Source organism: Lepus europaeus, chromosome 1 (assembly GCF_033115175.1).
Source record: "Lepus europaeus isolate LE1 chromosome 1, mLepTim1.pri, whole genome shotgun sequence".
Taxonomy (NCBI): domain Eukaryota; kingdom Metazoa; phylum Chordata; class Mammalia; order Lagomorpha; family Leporidae; genus Lepus; species Lepus europaeus.
In genome coordinates, this window is record NC_084827.1 from 75,039,977 (window position 1) to 75,059,531 (window position 19,555).

General features: G+C 43.4%; 2 protein-coding genes across 7 annotated transcripts in view; one reads left to right on the forward strand and one right to left on the reverse strand.

The window, feature by feature from the left end:
- The window catches only part of TMEM163 (transmembrane protein 163), a 464,757-nt gene that overhangs the window by 349,058 nt on the left and 96,144 nt on the right, over positions 1 to 19,555 (reverse strand). The gene's annotated exons all lie outside the window — the stretch shown is intronic.
- LOC133762830 (ATP-dependent RNA helicase DDX18-like) lies at positions 944 to 18,274 on the forward strand. The gene is made up of 2 exons (XM_062195792.1): positions 944 to 963; positions 15,895 to 18,274. Exons 1-2 carry the CDS (start codon positions 944 to 946, stop codon positions 18,098 to 18,100), a joined length of 2,226 nt encoding a protein of 741 aa, XP_062051776.1. The 3' UTR covers positions 18,101 to 18,274.

The following is a 19,555-nucleotide window of genomic DNA, read 5'->3' on the forward strand; positions in this document are numbered from 1 at the left end:
TAGCCCCAGCTTTGCAGGCGTTTGGGGAGTGAACCATGATTGAGAGATCTCCTCTCTCTGTCTCTCTTTGACTTTGTGTGTGTGTGTGCGCATGCATGCGTGCCTCTCCAATAAATATATTTTTAATTTTATTTTGTTTATTTTTAAAGATTTGTTTATTTATTTGAAAGTCAGAGTTACAGAGAGAGAGACATAGAGAGAGAGATCTTCCTTTTGCTGGTTCACTTCTCAAATGGCTGCAATGGCCAGGGCTGGTCTGGGCAGAAGCCAGGAACCAAGAATTTCTTCTGGGTGTCGCATGTGGGTGCAGGAGCCCAAGGACTTGAGCCCTCTTCTGCTGCTTTTCCCAAGCACATTAGCAGAGAGCTGGATCAGAAGTGGAGCAGCCAGGACGTGAATTGGCACTCATGTGGGATGCAGGTGTCACACGTGGCAGCTTAACCTGCTATGCCACAACGCTGGTTCCCATCAAAAAATTTTAAGGCTGGCGCCATGGCTCAACAGGCTAATCCTCCGCCCAGCGGCGCCAGCACACCGGGTTCTAGTCCCGGTCGGGGCGCCGGATACTGTCCCGGTTGCCCCTCTTCCAGGCCAGCTCTCTGCTGTGGCCTGGGAAGGCAGTGGAGGATGGCCCAAGTGCTTGGGTCCTGCACCCGCATGGGAGACCAGGAGAAGCACCTGGTTCCTGGCTTCGGATCAGCGCGGTGTGCCGGCCACAGTGCACCGGCCGCGGTGGCCATTGGAGGGTGAACCAACGGCAAAAGGAAGACCTTTCTCTCTGTCTCTCTCTGTCCACTCTGCCTGTCAAAAATAATAATAAAAAACAATTTTTTAAATGACATTTCCTGCCTCTGAGAAGCTCCTAGAGCACCGAGGAAAGTGTTCACCATGATGATGAGGTGAGAGGACAAGTGAGAGGACCATATGAATGATAAGGCCCGCGATGCGTACAGCCTGCATGAAGTATGGGGGCCATAGCGAGGCTGCTACTGCTTACCTATCTGGAACCCCTTCCCCCCACCAGGAGACTGTAAGCCCCTTGAGAACCCTGAATGTCCTCATATAGGTTTCTCTCGGGTTCAAGGTTTGCAAAGGGTGCAGGGAGGCAAGTCAAGGTTTTACAGGGCCCGAAAAATATACAGCTGTGAAATTACAAAATTACTAATACATAATTGGATAGAAGCATGCATATTCATTTAGAATGTGAAAAGAAACCAGAACAACTATGGGAGACTTGGATATTGCAGCCCCTTTAGTGCTGGGTGCCTTTCAGTCATTTATCACAAACACAGAGCAGCACCTCTCCTTGCTGACCAGTCTGGCTGCCCACATAGAACTCTTCCCTACCCAGCAGCCATTGGGACTCCAAGGGCCCTGTAAGTGAGGGGTAGGGGACTTCAGGATAAAGCACTTCACATGGAGTATTTCCTCCTCTGCTTCTCCCATGGACGGTCCCAGCTCCACATGTCTCCCTGTCTCTCCCTTCCCTTGCCCATTCAGACCTAGGAGAGATAAGTGCACCGAGTGGTTTCCAGCCTTGGGGTACTTCGCCACCCCAGAAGCTTCTCCACCACTCCTTGCCCACAACTTTGGAAATAGGCCCTTCAAATTAAAGTCTCAAAGAGGGGCCAGCTACGTGGCACAGTGGGTTAATCCTCTGCCTGGAGCACTGGCATCCAGTATGGACACCAGTTCTAGTCCCGGCTGCTCCTCTTCCAGTCCAGCTCTCTGCTGTAGCCTGGGAAAGCAATGGAGGATGGCCCAGGTGCTTGGGCCCCTGCACCCGCATGGGAGACTGGGAAGAGGCACCTGTCTCCTGGCTTCAGATCAGCGTAGCTCCAGCCGTAGCGGCTATTTGTGGGGTGAACCAGCGGAAGGAAGACCTTTCTCTCTGTCTCTCCCTCTCACTGTCTATAACTCTACCTCTCAAATAAATAAATGAAAAATCTTCAAAAAAATAAAGCCTCACAGACATTCTCTCCTAATTTAAAAGCACCACTGTGACGTTTGGTTCACGTAGACTAGGAATGTGTTACTGTCTATGTCACATGGGTAAGCTCTATGTATTACTGGGTGATGAACACTATTATATTATGTACCCTACATTCTATATATGGTGTCCTTATGATGAATGTACACACTACTCCCAGCTCATTTTAATTCACTGGCATGAAAGTTCATCATTGCTCTTCCAGTGACAGAGATACCAACACCAATAGAAACCTAAAACAGAAAAGAAGCAAGCCAGGCCTTCCCCTTGGAGCAAACCTATGATGACCTGCAGACAATGAGCCAGCCCCTTCCAGTCTCTACAGTTAAGTCCCAAAAGCAAATGAGGACTCACAGTCAACCTAGGTCACCTCCGGCTCAGGGGCTTACGCTGCTCAGTGGCAACAGGGTGAAATCTTTGTTTTGAGCAGAGACAATTTGGCAATAGGCTCCAGCAGGACATGTGATAAATCAAACCACCTACAGCCACTGGCACTGTAAAAATGTACCAGAACAAGTAACATGCAGAGTCATCCTGGCACTCCAAACTTTAGCCAGTAAGCAGAGTTTCAACATGACAAGGGGATCAAGTTTCAGTGATGCAATCAACTCAAATTAACTGAAAACAAAACAAAACAAAAAGAGATGTGCTAGATAGTTGCACAAAAAAGTCCAGGGGGCAAGTCTTACTTCAAATGTTGCTGGATTAAGGTAACACTCAAATGATGTCACCAGGAATCGACCTCAATCGATCTCAATCTCTCTCTCTCTCTCTCTCTCTCTCTCTCTCTCTCTCTCTCTCTCTCTCTCCCCTCCCATTTCTTCTTCAGTTCTACTTCCTTCAGGGTTGGTTTTCTTTTCATAGAGGCCCTTCCCAAGTGGTGGTGAATACCCTACCAATTTTATACGCTACCAAAGAGACAGCAACTTTCTCCTTGGAAACAGTCACTGGTATGAGGCCAGGTCTGGCTCACATGTTCATATCTCTAGCAATGTTCCTGACTGCCATCCAGGATGGAACTACAGGGTATGGTTATCCCCACTGAAACCACATGGAGGGGCCAGCACTGTAGCATAGCGGGGGAAGCTGCTGCCTGCAGTGCCGGCATCCCATATGGGTGCTGGTTCGAGACCTGGCTGTTCACTTCCAATCCAGCTCTCTGCTATGGCCTGGGAAAGCAGTAGAAGATGGCCCAAGTCCTTGGGCCCCTGCACCTGCGTGGAAAAAGCTCCTGGCTCCTGGCTTGGGATCGGTGCAGCTCCGGCCAATGCAGCCAACTGGGGAGTGAACTAGCGAATGGATGACTCTCTCTCTCTCTCTTTCTCTCCGCCCCCCCCCCCCGCCTCTCCTTCTCTCTGTGTATAACTCTGACTTTCAAGTGAAATAAATAAATCTTTAAAAAATAAAAAGAAAGAAAGGAAACCACATGGACTATGACAGGGGGAGGGTGAGTGGATCCTGTTACCTACAGAAGAGAAAGAAATCCTAGAGAGGAAAATACTACATACATGTAGGAAATTATGGCTATATAGGCACCAGACTGGGGCTCAAGGACTCAAATCTTAACACAGATACTGGGGCCAGGCTTTTGAGGGTCCTGCGGTTGTTAGGTAGTGGAAGGAAGCATCCCAACCTGGCACATGACCCCAGACTATCAGGTCATTTTACTTCTCAGGTTTTAATGTTCTCAGCAGCAAATCACAGGTAATATAATGCAAGATAGACACTGTAACTATTGCCCAGAAAGTCAGAGGGGCATTAGAGCATGGATGAACAATTTTAGTGAAGGCCCATTTCTTGACTTGTAGGCAGCATTTCACAGGGAAATACACTTAAACAATGTGTAGTTGCAACATGGAATCAGAGTAACATTGATGTATTTTTGTTCTATTTACAGTAAAATCTGTTGACCTACCTACATTTTGAGTGATTTTCTAGAAAGTGTCTGTTCTCTGAGTTATGCAAATCTTGTACATCTTCACACATTTGACTATATACTATTTTTGTAAAGATTTTATTTATTTATTTGAGAGGTAGAGTTACAGACAGTGATAGGGAGAGACATAGAGATAGGTCATTCATCTGCTGGTTCACTCCCCAAATGGCTGCCACGGCAGGAGCTGAGCCGATCTGAAGCCAGGAGCTTCTTCTGAGTCTCCCATGCAGGTGCAGGGACCCAAGGACTTGGGCCATCTTCTACTGCTTTCCCTGGCCATACCAGAGAAAGCTGGATCAGAAGAGGAGCTGCCAGGACTAGAACCAGGGCCCATATGGGATACCAGTGACGCAGGCAAAGGATTAACTCACGCCATGGTGTCGGCCCCTATATACTATTTTTTTCCCAAAAAACAGAAACAAAAAAAAAAAACCTTATATTTAAGGAATACAAACTTCATGGATCTCATAAGTACAGCTTTAGGAATATAGTGATTTTTCCCACCATACCCGCCCTGCCACCCACATTCCCATCCCTCCTCCTCCTCCCTCTCCCATTCCCAGTCCCATTCTCCACTAAGATCCATTTTCAATTAACTTTATACTCAGATTAACTAATATATTAACTAATATATTCCTACCAGTTGTATCAAGAAGGTCTGTCAAGTGTTGGGAAGCTGTTGAACTTGTGCAGACACATGCCCGTTTCCCCAAATTTCAGCTACTGCTTGCAACCTAAAGTGTTTTCATTGGTGAAAATATTTGTTGATTTCCTTCAAGTCACAAATTCATTTTGTTAATTTTATTTTAAATATTTATTTATTTCTTATTTTTGAAAGGCAGAGAGAGAGAGAGAGAGAGAGGTCTTCCCTCCACTGGTTCACTCCCCAAATGGCTGCCACAGCAAGAGCTGAGCCAGTATGAAGCCAAGAACCAGGAGTTTCCTCTGGGTCTCCCATGTGGGTGAAGGGGCCCAAGGACTTGAGCCATCTTCCACTGCTTTCCCAGACCATAGCAGAGAGCTGGGTCAGAAGTGGAGCCACTGGGACTTGAACTGGCACCCATATGGGATGCTGGCACTGCAGGTGGTGGCTTTACCCACTACACCACAGCATTGGCCCCCATTTTGTTAATTTTAAGGAAACTGTAAAGTATGCACATAGTTTGTCTGCAAGACCTTCTTTTATGTAAAAATATCATTTGATGAGAAAGATGGCTAGTTGAGCTCCTAACTACGTAACACACAAGTATTGCTCATGATATATATTCTTCAAGAATTCTTGATGTAGACATCTCATTTTGCTACATAGAATACTAAAAGATCTATAATCAAAAGCTTAGATTTGGGGCAGCTGGGGTTCTGGCACAGCAGGTTAATCTAGTTGGCAGCACTGGCATACCACATCAGAGTGACAGTTCAACTCCTGACCACTCCACTTCCAATCCAGCTCCCTGCTAATGCTCAGTGGAAGGTGGCCCACATACTTGGGCCCCTTTCACCTGTGTGGGAGATCAGGGTGGAGTTCCTGACTCCTGGCTTCAGCTGTTGTGGCCATTTAGGGAGCGAACCAGTGGATGGAATCTCTCTCTCTCCCTCCCTCTCTCTCTCAGTTGCTCTGTTTTTCAAGTAAATAAGTATTTTAAGAGTTTAATTTAACACAATTTTAAAAATTTAAAAGTTTTCTATTTGAGAGACAGGTAGGGATGGAGGGCTCCTTTTCTCTGGCTTATACCCAAAGTGCCTAGAACATCTAGGGCTGGGATGAGGCCAAAGCCGGGAGCCTGCTACTAATTTCCAAGTGTTGATTTGGCAACCTGTAACTTCACCAAATTTTTTATTGGTTCTAATAGTCTCTTGGTGGACTATTTTGGTTTCTTTATATAGAGAGACTCCTGTTGACTGCAAACAGGAATAGTTTTACTTCCTTTCCTATTTGTATGCCTTTTATTTCATTCTCTTGCCTCATGGCTCTGGATAAAATTTCCAGTACTAATCGAATAAGTACAGTGAAGTGGACATCCTGGTCTGGTTTCAGGTTGTGGGTTTGTCATATATAGACTTTAATACGTTGAGCTATGTTCCTTCTATATCTAATTTGTTCAAGGTGCTTATCATGAACACATGTTGAATTTTATCTATTGCTTTTTTTTGCATCTATTGAGATTCTCATTTGGTTATCATCCTTCAATCTGTTGACATGATATATTATATTAATTGATTTGCCTATGTTGAAACATTCGTGTATCCCTGGGATAAATCCCACCTGAATATGAAGAATAATCTTCTTCAAGATTTACTTATTTGAAAGACAAAACAACAGAGTTGGGAAGGCAGGGAGAGAATCTCGCATCTGCTGGTTTATTCCCCCAACTGGCTGCAACAGCCAGGTCTGAGCCATGCTGCAACCAGGAACCAGGAACTCTAATCCTGGTCTCCTATGTGGGTGGCAGAGGCTCAGGTACTTGGGCCATCTTCCATTGTCTTCTCAGTTGTATCAGCAGGAAGCTGAATTAGAAGCAGAGTAACCAGGATTTGAACTGGCACTCTGATGTGGAATGCAATCAGTAGCTTAACCCATTGTGCTAAAACATGGGCACCAGAATGATCTTTTTGATGTGTTGTTGCATTAGATTTCCTAGTATTTTTGTTCAGAATTTTTGCATCTATGTTCATCAGGGATATTGGTCTCTAGTTTTCTTTTGTTGTGTCTTTGTCAGGTTTTGGAATCCAGCTAACAGTCTCATGGAATGAGTGTGGAAGAATTCCCTCTCTTTCAATTTTTGGGAATACTTTGAGGAAAATTTGTATTGGTTCTTCCTTAAATGTCTAGTAGAATGTATCAGTGAAGCTATGTGGTCCTGACTTTTCTTCATTGGAGACTTTTGATTACTAATTCAATTTCATCATTCATCATTGATTTGCTCACAATTTCTGTGTCTTCATGGTTCAGTCTTGGTAAGTTATGTATATCCAGAAATTTATCCATTTCTTCTAGGTTTTGCAATTGTGGGCAAATAGTCCTTAGTGGTTCTTTGTATTTCCATGGTATCAGTTGTAATATCTCCTTTTTCATTTCTTATTTTATTATTTGAATATTTTCTCTTTTTTCTTAGTCTAAGTTTTATCGATTTTATCTTTTTTAAAAAATGAACTCTTCATTTCACTGACCTTTTGTCTTTTTTAGTTTCTGTTTCATTTATTCTACTCTGATCTTTATTACGTCTTTCCTTCTGACTTTCAGCTTGATTTCTTCTTGTTTTCCTAGTTCCATGTGATTCACTGTTAGGTTGTTTATTTGATATCTTTCTTTTTTATGTAGGCATTATTGCTGTAAATGTGCTTCTTAGTACTGCTTTTGCTGTATCCTATACATTTTGGTATGTTGTCCTTCCATTTTCACCAGTTTCAAGGCATTTTTAAATTTCTCTTTTGGTTTTTTCAATGATTTCTTTCAGAAGTATGTTGTCTAGTCTCCATGTATTTGTATAATTTCTAGAATTTCTTTGTTGTTGATTTCTAGTTTTTTCTTTTCCATGAATTGGAAAAAAATTGTGATACAATTTCAATTTTTTTTCTATTTGTTGAGACTTGTTTTGTGATTCAATATGGGTCTGTCCTAGAGAATATTCCATATGCTGATGCAAAGAATGTATGTTCTGTAATTATTGGATGGAATATTCCATAAGTGTCTGTTAGGTCATTTGGTCTCTAGTGTAGTTTAGCTCTGATATTTCTTTCTTGATTTGTTTTTGGTCTGTCTATTAATGAAAGTGAGGTATTAAAGTCCTCCAGTATTGCTACACTGGAGCTTATCTATCCCTTTAGATCTAACTATGCTCTTTCTATAAAATTAGGTGCATCAACATCAGGTGCATATATACTTACACTGGTCATGTCATGTAGAATTGATCTCTGGATAATTATACAGTGACATTTGTCTCTTTTTCAGTTTTTGACTTAAAGTCTATTTTGTCTGATAGAAGTATAGCTACTTCTGTTCACTTTTGCTTTCCATTTTCATGGAATATCTTTTTCTATCCTTCCTCTTTTGGTCTGTGTATGTCTTTAGTGGTGCAGTGAGTTTTTTGTAGGTAGCACTTCATTGGCTCTTGTTTTTTAATCTATTAAGCTACTCTGTATCTTTTAATTGGGGAATTTTTTTATGTGAAGGTTACTACTGATAAATAATGATTTAGTCCTGTCATTTTAAAACATATTTTTTGTTTATTTTGAAGATTTTTTACACTTCCCCCCTTTTTTAAGATTTATTTATTTATTTGAAAGGCAGAGTTATAGAGAAGCAGAGACAGAGAGAGAGAGAGAGAGAGAGAGAGAGAGAGAGAAAGAGAGAAAGAGAGAGAGATCCTCCATCCATTGTTTCACTCCCCAAATGGCCACCACAGCCAGATCTGAGCCAATCCAAAGCCAGGAGCCAGAAGCTTCTTCCATGTCTCCCACGTGGGTGCAGGGGCCCAAGCACTTGGGCCATCTTCTACCGCTTTCCCAGGCCACAGCAGAGAGCTGGATCGGAAGTGGAGCAGTTGGGACTCAAATCAGCGCCCATATGAGATGCTGGCATGGCAGGCAGCAGCTGTACCCACTATGCCACAGCGCCCTTTCTCCTATTTTCATTATGGTTGTTAACTTTCTTTTGTTTTTGTATGTAGGACTCCCATAAACATCTTTTGTAAGGCTGGTCTGGTGGTGGTAAAAAGTCTTTATTTCTCCTTCATTTGTGAAAGATAACTTCACTGAGTAAAGTATCCTTGGTTGGCAGTTATTTTAATTCCATTCCTTCCTGGCCTGTAAGATCTCTGTTGAAAACTCTGCTGTTAATACAATAGTGGTTACCTTAAAAGTGATCTGGCACCTTTCTCTTAAATTTTAGAATTCTGTCTTTGTATTCTACTTTCAGAGTTTGACTATGATGTTTTGCAGTGAGGATCTTTTCTGGTCATGTCTATTTGGGATCCTGTGGGCCTCCTATTCTTGCATGTCCACATCTTTTTCCAGCTTAGTGAAGTTTTCAGTAATTGAATAGATTTGATAAGCCTATATTCTTCTCTTCACCCTCAGGAATACCCACAATTTAAATATTTCTTCATTTAATGGTATCCCAAAGGTCTTAGTGTCTGTCTTAAATTTTTTCTAATTGTTTTTGTCTGACTGGTCTATCTCCTTTTTTTTTTAAGATTTTATTTATTTACTTGAAAGAGTTACACAGAGAGAGGAGAGGCAGAGAGAGAGAGGTCTTCCATCCGATGGTTCACTCCCCAATTGGCCAAAATGGCTGGAACTGTGCCAGTCTGAAGCCAGGAGCCAGGAGCTTCTTCCAGGTCTCCCACGTGGGTGCAGGGGCCCAAGGACTTGGGCCATCTTCTACTGCTTTCCCAGGCCACAGCAGAGAGCTGGATCAGAAGAGGAGCAGCCAGGTCTTGAACCGGCACCCATATGGAACGTCAGCGCTTCAGGCTAGGGCGTTAACCCACTGTGCCACAGCGCCAGCCCCAAGACTGGTCTATTTCAAAAGGTCTATTTTTTAAATTTTTAAAAATTTATTTATTTATTTTATTTATTTGAAAGTCAGAGTTACAGAGAGAGAGAGAGAGGAGAGTCAGAGGGAGAGAGAGGTCTTTCATCCAATGATTCACTCCCCAATTGGCTTCAAGGGCCAGAGCTGCCCCAATCTGAAGCCAGGAGCCAGGAGCCTCTTCCAGGTCTCCCACGCAGGTGTGGGGGCCAGAGGATTTGGGCCATCTTCTGCTGCTTTCCCAGGCCATAGCAGAGAGCTGGATTGGAAATGGAGCAGCCAGGCCTCGAACCGGTGCCCATATGGGACACCGGCACTTCCGGCCAGGGTGTTAACCCATTGCACCACAGAGCCAGCCCTCAAAAGATCTATTTTCAAGTTCAGATATTCTTTCTTGTGCTTGATCTAGTCTGTTTTTTGAGGCTTTCAACTGAATTTCTTATTTTACTCACTGAGTTATTCAGTTCCAAGATTTCCATTTGGTTCTTTTTGTTTGATTGACATCTTTCAACTGTTTGTATTCTTTTGTATCTCTCTGAGCATCCTTACAATCATTTTTTAATTCTTCATCAGGCAGTTCATCAATCTCCTTTTCTTTGAAGTCTGTTACTAATGCATTATTGTGCTCCTTTGGGAGAGTCAGATTGCTTTGCTTTTTGTGCTTCCTGAGTTTCAACATTGATATTTGTGCATCTGGCAGGTTATTTGCCAAGGCCCACTTTACTATGGACTGCTTGCTTTTAGGTGGTCTTGCTCTTTGCTGTCTGCCTGAGTTTGCAGGAAGGATGGTGGAGACAGTCTCCCAGCCACTGGGCTGACACCAAGCTGGGTTACATCTGAGTCTCATAGTCACTGGGCCCTGAGCAATCTCAGGATGTATGTCAAGTGCTGTGTGATGCTGATGATGATACAGGTTGAAATGAGTCTGTCCCATCAAGATACAGGTTTCTGCCTGATGCTGGGGCAGATCTAGAGGCTGCACCTGTGAGCACTGGGAATAAAGTCCTCTAGGCTTTATATGGTGCTGGTTCTTTGTGCATCAAGGCGAAGTTCGAATTTCTTTTTGTCACCCTACTTCCCATGACTGGAGTTTGACTCCACTGTCTGCTGGAGGTTGGGGAAGGGGTGGTGGATGCTATCCCTTGATTTTCTGGGTAATGAAACTCCAAATCTGAGTCTATAGGTGCTGGCCTTGAGGCAGAGGCCCTGGGGCTCTGTCTGACTCTAAACTTCACTGTAGCAGGCCTGGTATTGGGTTTCAAGTCTATCACCTGGACTTCATTTCTTCTCTCTTCCCCAAGTGGGAGGCGTTTCTCCCTGAATTAGAGCTCAGGGTAGGATGACCTAGCAACTCTTTCCTTCTTCAATGTGTTCTCTTATTATTTATAATAACCTCAGGCCCTGTGGTCTCCCACAGGCTTCACTGGCTCTTGTGTAGGTGACTTGGTGCATGAAGAGCTGTTTGAGTTGATGTCTCTGTGGGGAGATGTTCACCAGAGCATGCCACTCAGCCTCCATCTTGTTCCATCTCCCCCCTTTTGTTTTTAATTTTTTTCTCCCCTTTGTTTTATAAATTGAAGGTGCATAATGGGGAAAACACAATCCCTGCTAGTATAGTTCAGTACTGCTGTCTTGATTTCTACAAAGGATCAATAGTTTGAGCCACCATCACTTTTGCACTATCAGTGCAAATGTCAACACAATGAAAAAGGCAAATAACATCCGGGTATTATTATATAGTTTTAATGTACACTGCTGTGTGATTTTTCTCTAGTTGCTGTCAACTGTTAGAGCACTGAGTGGGAAAGCAATTGGGCTTTAATGAAGGCTTGGGTTCTGCCGGGGGGACCATGTGCATCAAGGATGTTTAAAGGGAAAGCATATTGTGTGAAATTTAGAATATATATGTTGAAAAGAACGTAGTTAAGAAGGGGCCCATAGATAGTGAAGGATGAAGGTAAAGTTCCAAGTGGAATGGTAGCCATTGAGCTATCAGAACAACCATAATTTGTGGTAATTTCTTTTTTTTTTTTAAGTTACAGGAAACCATTCTTTTTTATTTTTATTTTTTGACAGGCAGAGTGGACAGTGAGAGAGAGAGACAGAGAGAAAGGTCTTCCTTTTGCCATTGGTTCACCCTCCAATGGCTGCTGCAGCCGGCGCATTGTGCTGATCCGAAGCCAGGAGCCAGGTGCGTCTCCTGGTCTCCCATGCGGGTGCAGGGCCCAAGCACTTGAGCCATCCTCCACTGCACTCCCGGGCCATAGCAGAGAGCTGGCCTGGAAGAGGGGCAACCGGGATAGAATCCGGCGCCCCAACCGGGACTAGAACCCCATGTGCCGGCGCTGCAAGGCAGAGGATTAGCCTGTTAAGCCACGGCGCCGGCCAATTTGTGGTAATTTCTAGCCCCAGTTTTGACCCTCTGGCATAGTAAGAATGGCTGATAATAATAAGAACAGTAGTTGGCATTTATTGAGACACTATACTAAGAATTTTACAAATGTATATAATTTAATCTTTATGTCAGTTCTGTAAGAAGTTATCATGATCTACATTTTGCTGACAAAATGGGAGACAGATTTAGCAGGATTGAATATTTTACTCCAGATCACTTTGTATTGGAATTGGGTTCCTTTTTTTCTTTTCTTGTTTTGTTTTAAAGATACATTTTTAAAATTTATTTATTTGTTTGAAATACGAAGTGACAGAGCGAGAGGGAGAGACAGAGAGAGAAAGAAATTGTCCATTTTCACTCCTCAAATGGCCACAAAGGCCAGAGATGGCCCAGGCCAAAGCCAGGAGACTGGAACTCCATATGGGTCTCCCACATATGAGGCAGGGATCCATGCACTTGCCTTTGCTGTTTTCCCAGGCACATTAGCAAGGAGCTGGGTCAGAAGCAGAGCAGCCAGGACTTGAACTGGTACTCCTAGATGGGATGACAACTGCAAGTGGCAGTTTAACTCATTGCGCCACAACACCAGCCCCTGAATTGGGTTTCAAACCCAGGTCTGCAGACCCCAGAGCCCAGCTTTTTCCTCCTTATGCAATAAATTCCTCTCCACCAAAGGCCAGGACATTTAGAAGTCAGGCTTGTGGGGTGAGCATTTATTGCAATGATTAAGACACCACTTGGGGCCGGCGCTGTGGCGCAAAGGGTTAATGCCCTGGCCTGAATCGCCGGCATCTCATATGGGCACCAGTTCTAGTCCTGGCTGTTCCTCTTCTGATCCAGCTCTCTGCTATGGCCTGGGATAGCAGTAAAAGATGGCCCAAGGACTTGGGCTCCTGCACCCGCGTGGGAGACCCAGAAGAAGCTCCTGGCTCCTGGCTCCTGGCTTCGGATCAGTGCAGTTTCGGCCGTTGTGGCCATCTGGGGAGTGAACCAGCAGATGGAAGACCTCTTTCTCTGTCTCTACCTCTCTCTGTAACTCTGTCTTTCAAATAAAATAATAATAATAATAAAAAGGCACCAGTTGAGTCACCCACATCCCATACTGTAGTCCCTGGGTTCAAGTCCCAGCTCCTCTTCCATTCCAGCTTCCTGCTAATGCATGTCTTGTGATGTAGCAGATATAGCTCAAGTACTTGGATCCCTGCCATGCATGTGGGAGATCTGGTTTGAGTTCTGAACTCCTGGCTTGGTTGTGGCCCAGCCTTGGCTGTTTGTGGACCTTTGAGGAGTTAACCAGCAGATGGAAGATCTCTCTCGGTCCTTCTTTCAAATAATAAATACATGTTTTTTAAAAAATTAAGAAAATATCTTTAAAATGAAAATTACAAAACATTTTAAAAAATAGAAGACATCAGGGAGAGCGGCAAGATGGCGGAATAGGAAGGGAGCACGCTAATAGTCCGGGCGAGAGACAGGTTAATAACAGTGGAGATACTGCAGGGTCAAGGAAGAGTAGGGGATGAAACAGCAGAAGAAACTCTTCCGGAACTAGTGATTCACAGTGGACCTGCGTGGAGAGCGTGGGAGCCCAAGTTCGGGACACCAGCGGCAGACTCAACGCACCAGCGCTGGAACGCGAGGTGAGCTGAACCTCAATAGCCCGAGACACCAGTGGGCAAGCGGAAAGAGGAGGCTAGAGGGAACGAGGCTTGAAACTCCATGGGGAAAAATTCACCAGGCTAACTAGAAGAGAGAGAGAGGAAAAAAATAAAAAAAGTGACCGATACGGACACAAGTTTCTCTCTCTCCGCTCACCTCTCAAAGGCGAGCAAGACAGAGCAGGCGCCATTTTGGACATACGTCATAAGCAGGGCAACCTCAGGTCTGCACCAGCCCTGAGCCTAGCAGAAAAACCTGACTCTGGGGGGAGGGGTGAAATAACAGGAGATTAGCATCTAACTTAGCAACCCAGTGGGAGACTGCAGGAGAATTGGAGCCCACACTGAGGGCAGCAGAGATTCCCTGTGTGGTCCTTGGGAAAGAGCTTCCGATCTCTTGCTCTTGTGGGTATATCATTTGCCTGCTAACTACCTCCAATTACGTTCAGCTGTGTGGAATTACTTCCCTTTTGATTCAAAAAAAGAAAGAAAGAAAGAGAGATTTACCACGCCTAACCTGGGAGTGTCATCTTTGACACACCCTCAACCCTGAGGAACCAAACACAGCTCTCAGTCCACACTCATCTCAAGCCTCTAAGGCTCCACTGAAATCAGACAGTCCACTTAATATAGAGCTGTAGTGTAACAAGAAAAAACACCACAGTGAAGAAACCAAATATCTCCAACATGCCAAACAACAAATGCAAAAACCGAGGTAACAAGAACAAGGAAGACACTATGACACCCCCAAATGAAAGACACCCCAATTCAAGATTATGAAGATGATGAGAGCGAAGAAATGCAAGAAGCGGATCTCAAAAAATTGATAAGAACATTAAGAAGTTCTCAAAAACAAATTCTTGAACTACAGAAATCCTTAATGGACAAGATAGAAAATCTCTCTCGTGAAAATGAAATATTAAGGAGGAATCAAAATGAAATGAAACAACTAGTGGAACAAGAAACTGTGATAGTGACGAGAAATCATAATGAAATGAAGAATTCAATAGATCAAATGACAAACACATTAGAGAGCCTTAAAAACAGAATGGGCGAAGCAGAAGAGAGAATATCAGACTTAGAAGACAGAGAACAGGAAAGGAAACAGGCAAACCAAAGAAAAGAAGAAGAAATTAGAAATCTAAAAAATATTGTCGGGAATCTACAGGATACTATTAAAAAACCCAACATTCGGGTTCTAGGAGTTCCTGAAGGCATGGAGAGGGAGAAAGGATTAGAAGGCCTTTTCAGTGAGATACTAGCAGAAAATTTCCCAGGTTTGGAGAAGGACAGAGGCATCTTAGTACAGGAAGCTCATAGAACCCCTAATAAACATGACCAAAAGAGATCCTCACCACGACATGTTATAATCAAACTCACCACAGTGAAACATAAAGAAAAGATCCTAAAATGCGCAAGAGAGAAACGTCAGATTACTCTTAGAGGATCTCCAATTAGACTCACAGCAGACTTCTCATCAGAAACCCTACAAGCTAGAAGGGAATGGCGAGACATAGCCCAGGTACTAAGAGAGAAAAACTGCCAGCCCAGAATACTATATCCGGCAAAGCTCTCATTTGTGAATGAAGGTGAAATTAAGACTTTTCATAGCAAACAGAAACTGAAAGAATTTGTCGCCACTCGTCCAGCCCTGCAAAAGATGCTTAAAGATGTGTTACACACAGAAACACAGAAACATGGTCACCAATATGAAAGAAGGTAAAGGAAGGAAACCTCACAGCAAAAGATCACAGGAAGCTCAATTTCTCTTTGACATAGAATTAAACTCTGATGCTCTGTTAAAGCAATGTGTTAAACTAATCTATTATGTTCTCTTGATGTCTGTTAAATTCTAATTGTTCAAAAACAGCTGAATTTTTATTAAGAGCTATGGGTTATTTAAATATGTGCTTATTTTCAAAGATTTGAATAATCACCTTGTAACAAATTTGGTCTATGTTATGTCATGATTTTAAGGAATCCTATTTCAACTAGATATTTTGGATTTTGAGCCTTCTTGGCATTCTTGACAAAAAATCAAAGTTTCAAACAATCTGGTCTCTAAAATTTCCAATAAATCCTGGACTTTGGTTTTACCAGTTTGGGCCCAACTGAAAAAATCGAAGGACCAGTGTCTCTCATCTTATAGAGACACCAACTAATCAGGCTATTTCGATTATATTAGAAGTACTGTCAAGATGTGACGTGGTACTAAATTTTAAGTTTCTATAATGGAAAATGCTATTAATACAAATGTTTGAGAATTAAAAAGTCTAATGATCTTGTGTTACTAGACATGATAGTTATCTTAATGAGAAAGCCCCAGAGGCCTAAAGGGTTAAATACTTGTAAAATCCTACAGGTGCTTTCAAAAATACTGTGAAGTCTCCACTTGGCCCAGTCAGATGCGTGGGACACCGGGCACCTCCGCAGAAGCCCGTGTCGGGTCTCGCGGTGTCTTTCTCTGCCAGCCACGTCCTCGTTCTGCAGCTTGAAAACTCTTCCCTCTCGCAAAACCTCTGACGCCCTCTCTGTATTCCTGTCGCTCCCGATTTTAGGTTACGAATTCCGAAGACAACTTTTGTCAAGGGCCTCAGATGTGAGCCTGTCAGAACCCCAGAATGGAGACGTGCCTGAAGCAGCAGTGGCAGGTGGGAAAGCTAAGAAGTCCCTGAAACACGCCATGAGTGTGGGCCTGTCAGAACCCCAGAATGGAGACATGCCTGAAGCAGCAGTGGCAGGTGGGAAAGCTAAGAAGTCCCTGAAACGTGCCACAAGTGTGAGCCTGTCAGAACCCCAGAATGGAGCCTTGACTAAAGAAACAGTGAAGAAAGTAAAAGTTAAAAAATCCCCCCAGAAATCTGCTGTGTTAACCAACGGAGAAGCAGCAACAGAGTCGCCCGATGCAGAATCAAAAAAGAAGAAGAAGAAGAAGAAGAGAAAACTGGTGAATGATGCTGGGCCTGATACCAAAAAAGCAAAAATTCAAGAGGAAGGCACCAAGGCTCCTACAGAAACAGAAGACAGTGTGGAAGCACCAGACAATGAGGAGGATGACAGTGAGGCTCCCAGCCTGCCCCTGGGACTTACAGGAGCTTTTGAAGATAGTTCATTTGATTCTCTAACTAATCTTGTCAATGAAAACACTCTGAAGGCAATAAAAGAAATGGGCTTTACAAACATGACTGAAATTCAACATAAAAGCATCAGACCACTTCTGGAAGGCAGAGATCTTCTAGCAGCTGCAAAAACAGGCAGTGGCAAAACCCTCGCGTTTCTCATCCCTGCAGTTGAACTTATTGTTAAGTTAAAGTTTATGCCCAGGAATGGGACAGGAGTCCTTATTCTCTCACCTACTAGAGAACTGGCCATGCAGACCTTTGGTGTTCTTAAGGAGCTGATGACTCACCATGTTCACACATACGGCTTCATAATGGGTGGCAGTAACAGATCTGCTGAAGCACAGAAGCTTGCCAATGGGATCAACATCATTGTGGCCACACCCGGCCGGCTCCTGGACCATATGCAGAATACTCCTGGGTTTATGTACAAAAACCTACAGTGTCTGGTTATTGATGAGGCTGATCGCATCTTGGATGTTGGATTCGAAGAGGAATTGAAACAAATTATTAAACTTTTGCCAACACGCAGACAGACCATGCTCTTTTCTGCCACACAAACTCGAAAAGTTGACGATCTGGCAAGGATTTCTCTGAAAAAGGAGCCTTTGTATGTTGGTGTTGATGACGATAAAGCTAATGCAACAGTGGATGGTCTTGAGCAGGGATATGTGGTTTGTCCCTCAGAAAAGAGATTCCTTCTGCTCTTTACATTCCTTAAGAAGAACCGAAAGAAGAAACTGATGGTCTTCTTTTCATCTTGTATGTCCGTGAAATATCACTATGAGCTGCTGAACTACATTGATTTGCCTGTCTTAGCTATCCACGGAAAGCAGAAACAAAATAAACGTACAACCACATTCTTCCAGTTCTGTAACGCAGACTCTGGGATATTGCTGTGTACAGATGTGGCAGCAAGAGGGCTGGATATTCCTGAAGTTGACTGGATTGTTCAGTATGACCCTCCAGATGACCCTAAGGAATATATTCACCGCGTAGGTAGAACAGCCAGGGGCCTAAACGGACGAGGGCATGCCTTGCTCATTTTGCGCCCAGAAGAATTGGGTTTCCTTCGCTACTTGAAGCAGTCCAAGGTTCCATTAAGTGAATTTGACTTTTCTTGGTCTAAAATTTCTGACATTCAGTCTCAGCTTGAGAAGTTGATTGAAAAGAATTACTTTCTTCATAAGTCAGCCCAGGAAGCATACAAGTCATACATCCGAGCTTATGATTCCCATTCTCTGAAACAAATCTTTAATGTTAATAGCTTAAATTTGCCTCAGGTTGCACTGTCTTTTGGTTTCAAGGTGCCTCCCTTTGTTGATCTGAATGTGAACAGCAACGAAGGCAAGCAAAGAAAGAGAGGAGGCGGCGGTGGGTTCGGCTATCAGAAAACCAAGAAAGTTGAGAAGTCCATAATCTTCAAGCACATTAGCAAGAAACCGACCGACCGCCGGCAGTTCTCTCACTGAAGACACATCTTCCTTTGATCTTGAGTAACTTGGTCCTGGAATCAATTTTTTTCCTTTTCTAACAAAGGAATTTTTGTAGCCTTTAAATTTGAACTCAACTAATGAGTGTTCATTGGCTCAGGTTGCAAACAATGAACGCGGTGATTTCCAGCAAGTCTTGTATTTTTGAGATTTGGGGGCATATAAAGCAGACTTTAATTAATTTCTTGGTTGCCCAAGGGCAAAGCAAGGAATCTTTCTCTTTTCTGATGATATGGTATATTGATTTTAAATATACTTCCCTCTTTATGTCATTGTTTTAATGTAACTTTTTGTACATTGCCCTCCTGATAAGTGAAGTTTTTTGTGGCATGAGTTGCTAGATACCAACGGGCTTTTAAAGTGACCTCGGGTACTGACAGCTGGTGATGATGCACAGATAGTCTCAGTTTACTGTTTTGGCGGTAGTTGTTTGCTAGACCTTCCGGTGTTTCTGACCCCTCCCGAATGCTGCAGTGTGAAAGCAAAGAGCGAGCTCTGGGAAGTGCCTAGGAAGCACCTTAGGATAAAGGTGGTACAACTTTTACATAGTCCTGATTTTAAAACTATGAACCTTTGAACCTCTCTCAGTATTAGAGCGTGAGATACAAGCTGTTTGAATATGGAGGGGAGTGGGAGGTGTAGGGTTGAGAGGACTGATCTCATTTGCATAAATGCAGGTATATTGTGCTGTTCATTGTGGTGACTCAGCAAAATAGACCTTCCTGAGAAACAGTGGTTATTCTCATTCCAGTGTTACTCATGCAGTGGACTGGATTTTGGTTAGGCTTTCCAACTTGGCCCAGTAGTTGGAAGACCAGACAGCTATCTGGAGACTGAAAGCCAACCTGCCTGTATTCAGGGCTTGGCCTGCATTACTGTTGGTGAGAAAGAGTAACTCTTCCAGGTCTGTGAAACAAAAAATAGGTTGGCAGTGAAAACTGGAAATGAGCAAAGTCATAAAATAGCAGTCAGTGCTGTAATGAGGTTTTTTGTGGCAGGAACACTTGCGTTCAGTTTTGTGTAGTATGTACATACAAAAGAAGTATATTTTGTGGTTCAAAACCAGAGTATCTAGCATAGTTTTGCTGTTTGGCCAGCTAATATTTAAAGTCACATTAAGTCCACTGAGACCAGGAGCTGCAGAGGAAACGGTTTGACAAGTAGCATTCCAGGATGAAAGGACAGCCCAGTGTCCACCTCTGCACTTGACTACTGTTTCCCTGGCTGGACCTGACCAGGATGTTACACCTTGGCTGCAGGGCTCCTGGTTTCTTCACTCCTGACGCTTAATAACTATTTCAACAGGACCTTGTTTTTCTTGCCTCATAAATAATCATGTTTCAAAAAATACACAAAAGCAAAGGGAAGATTTAATCACTAAACAAGAGTGAGCATAAGTACTCTTGAGATTTTGGTGTGTGACCTTCCAGATTT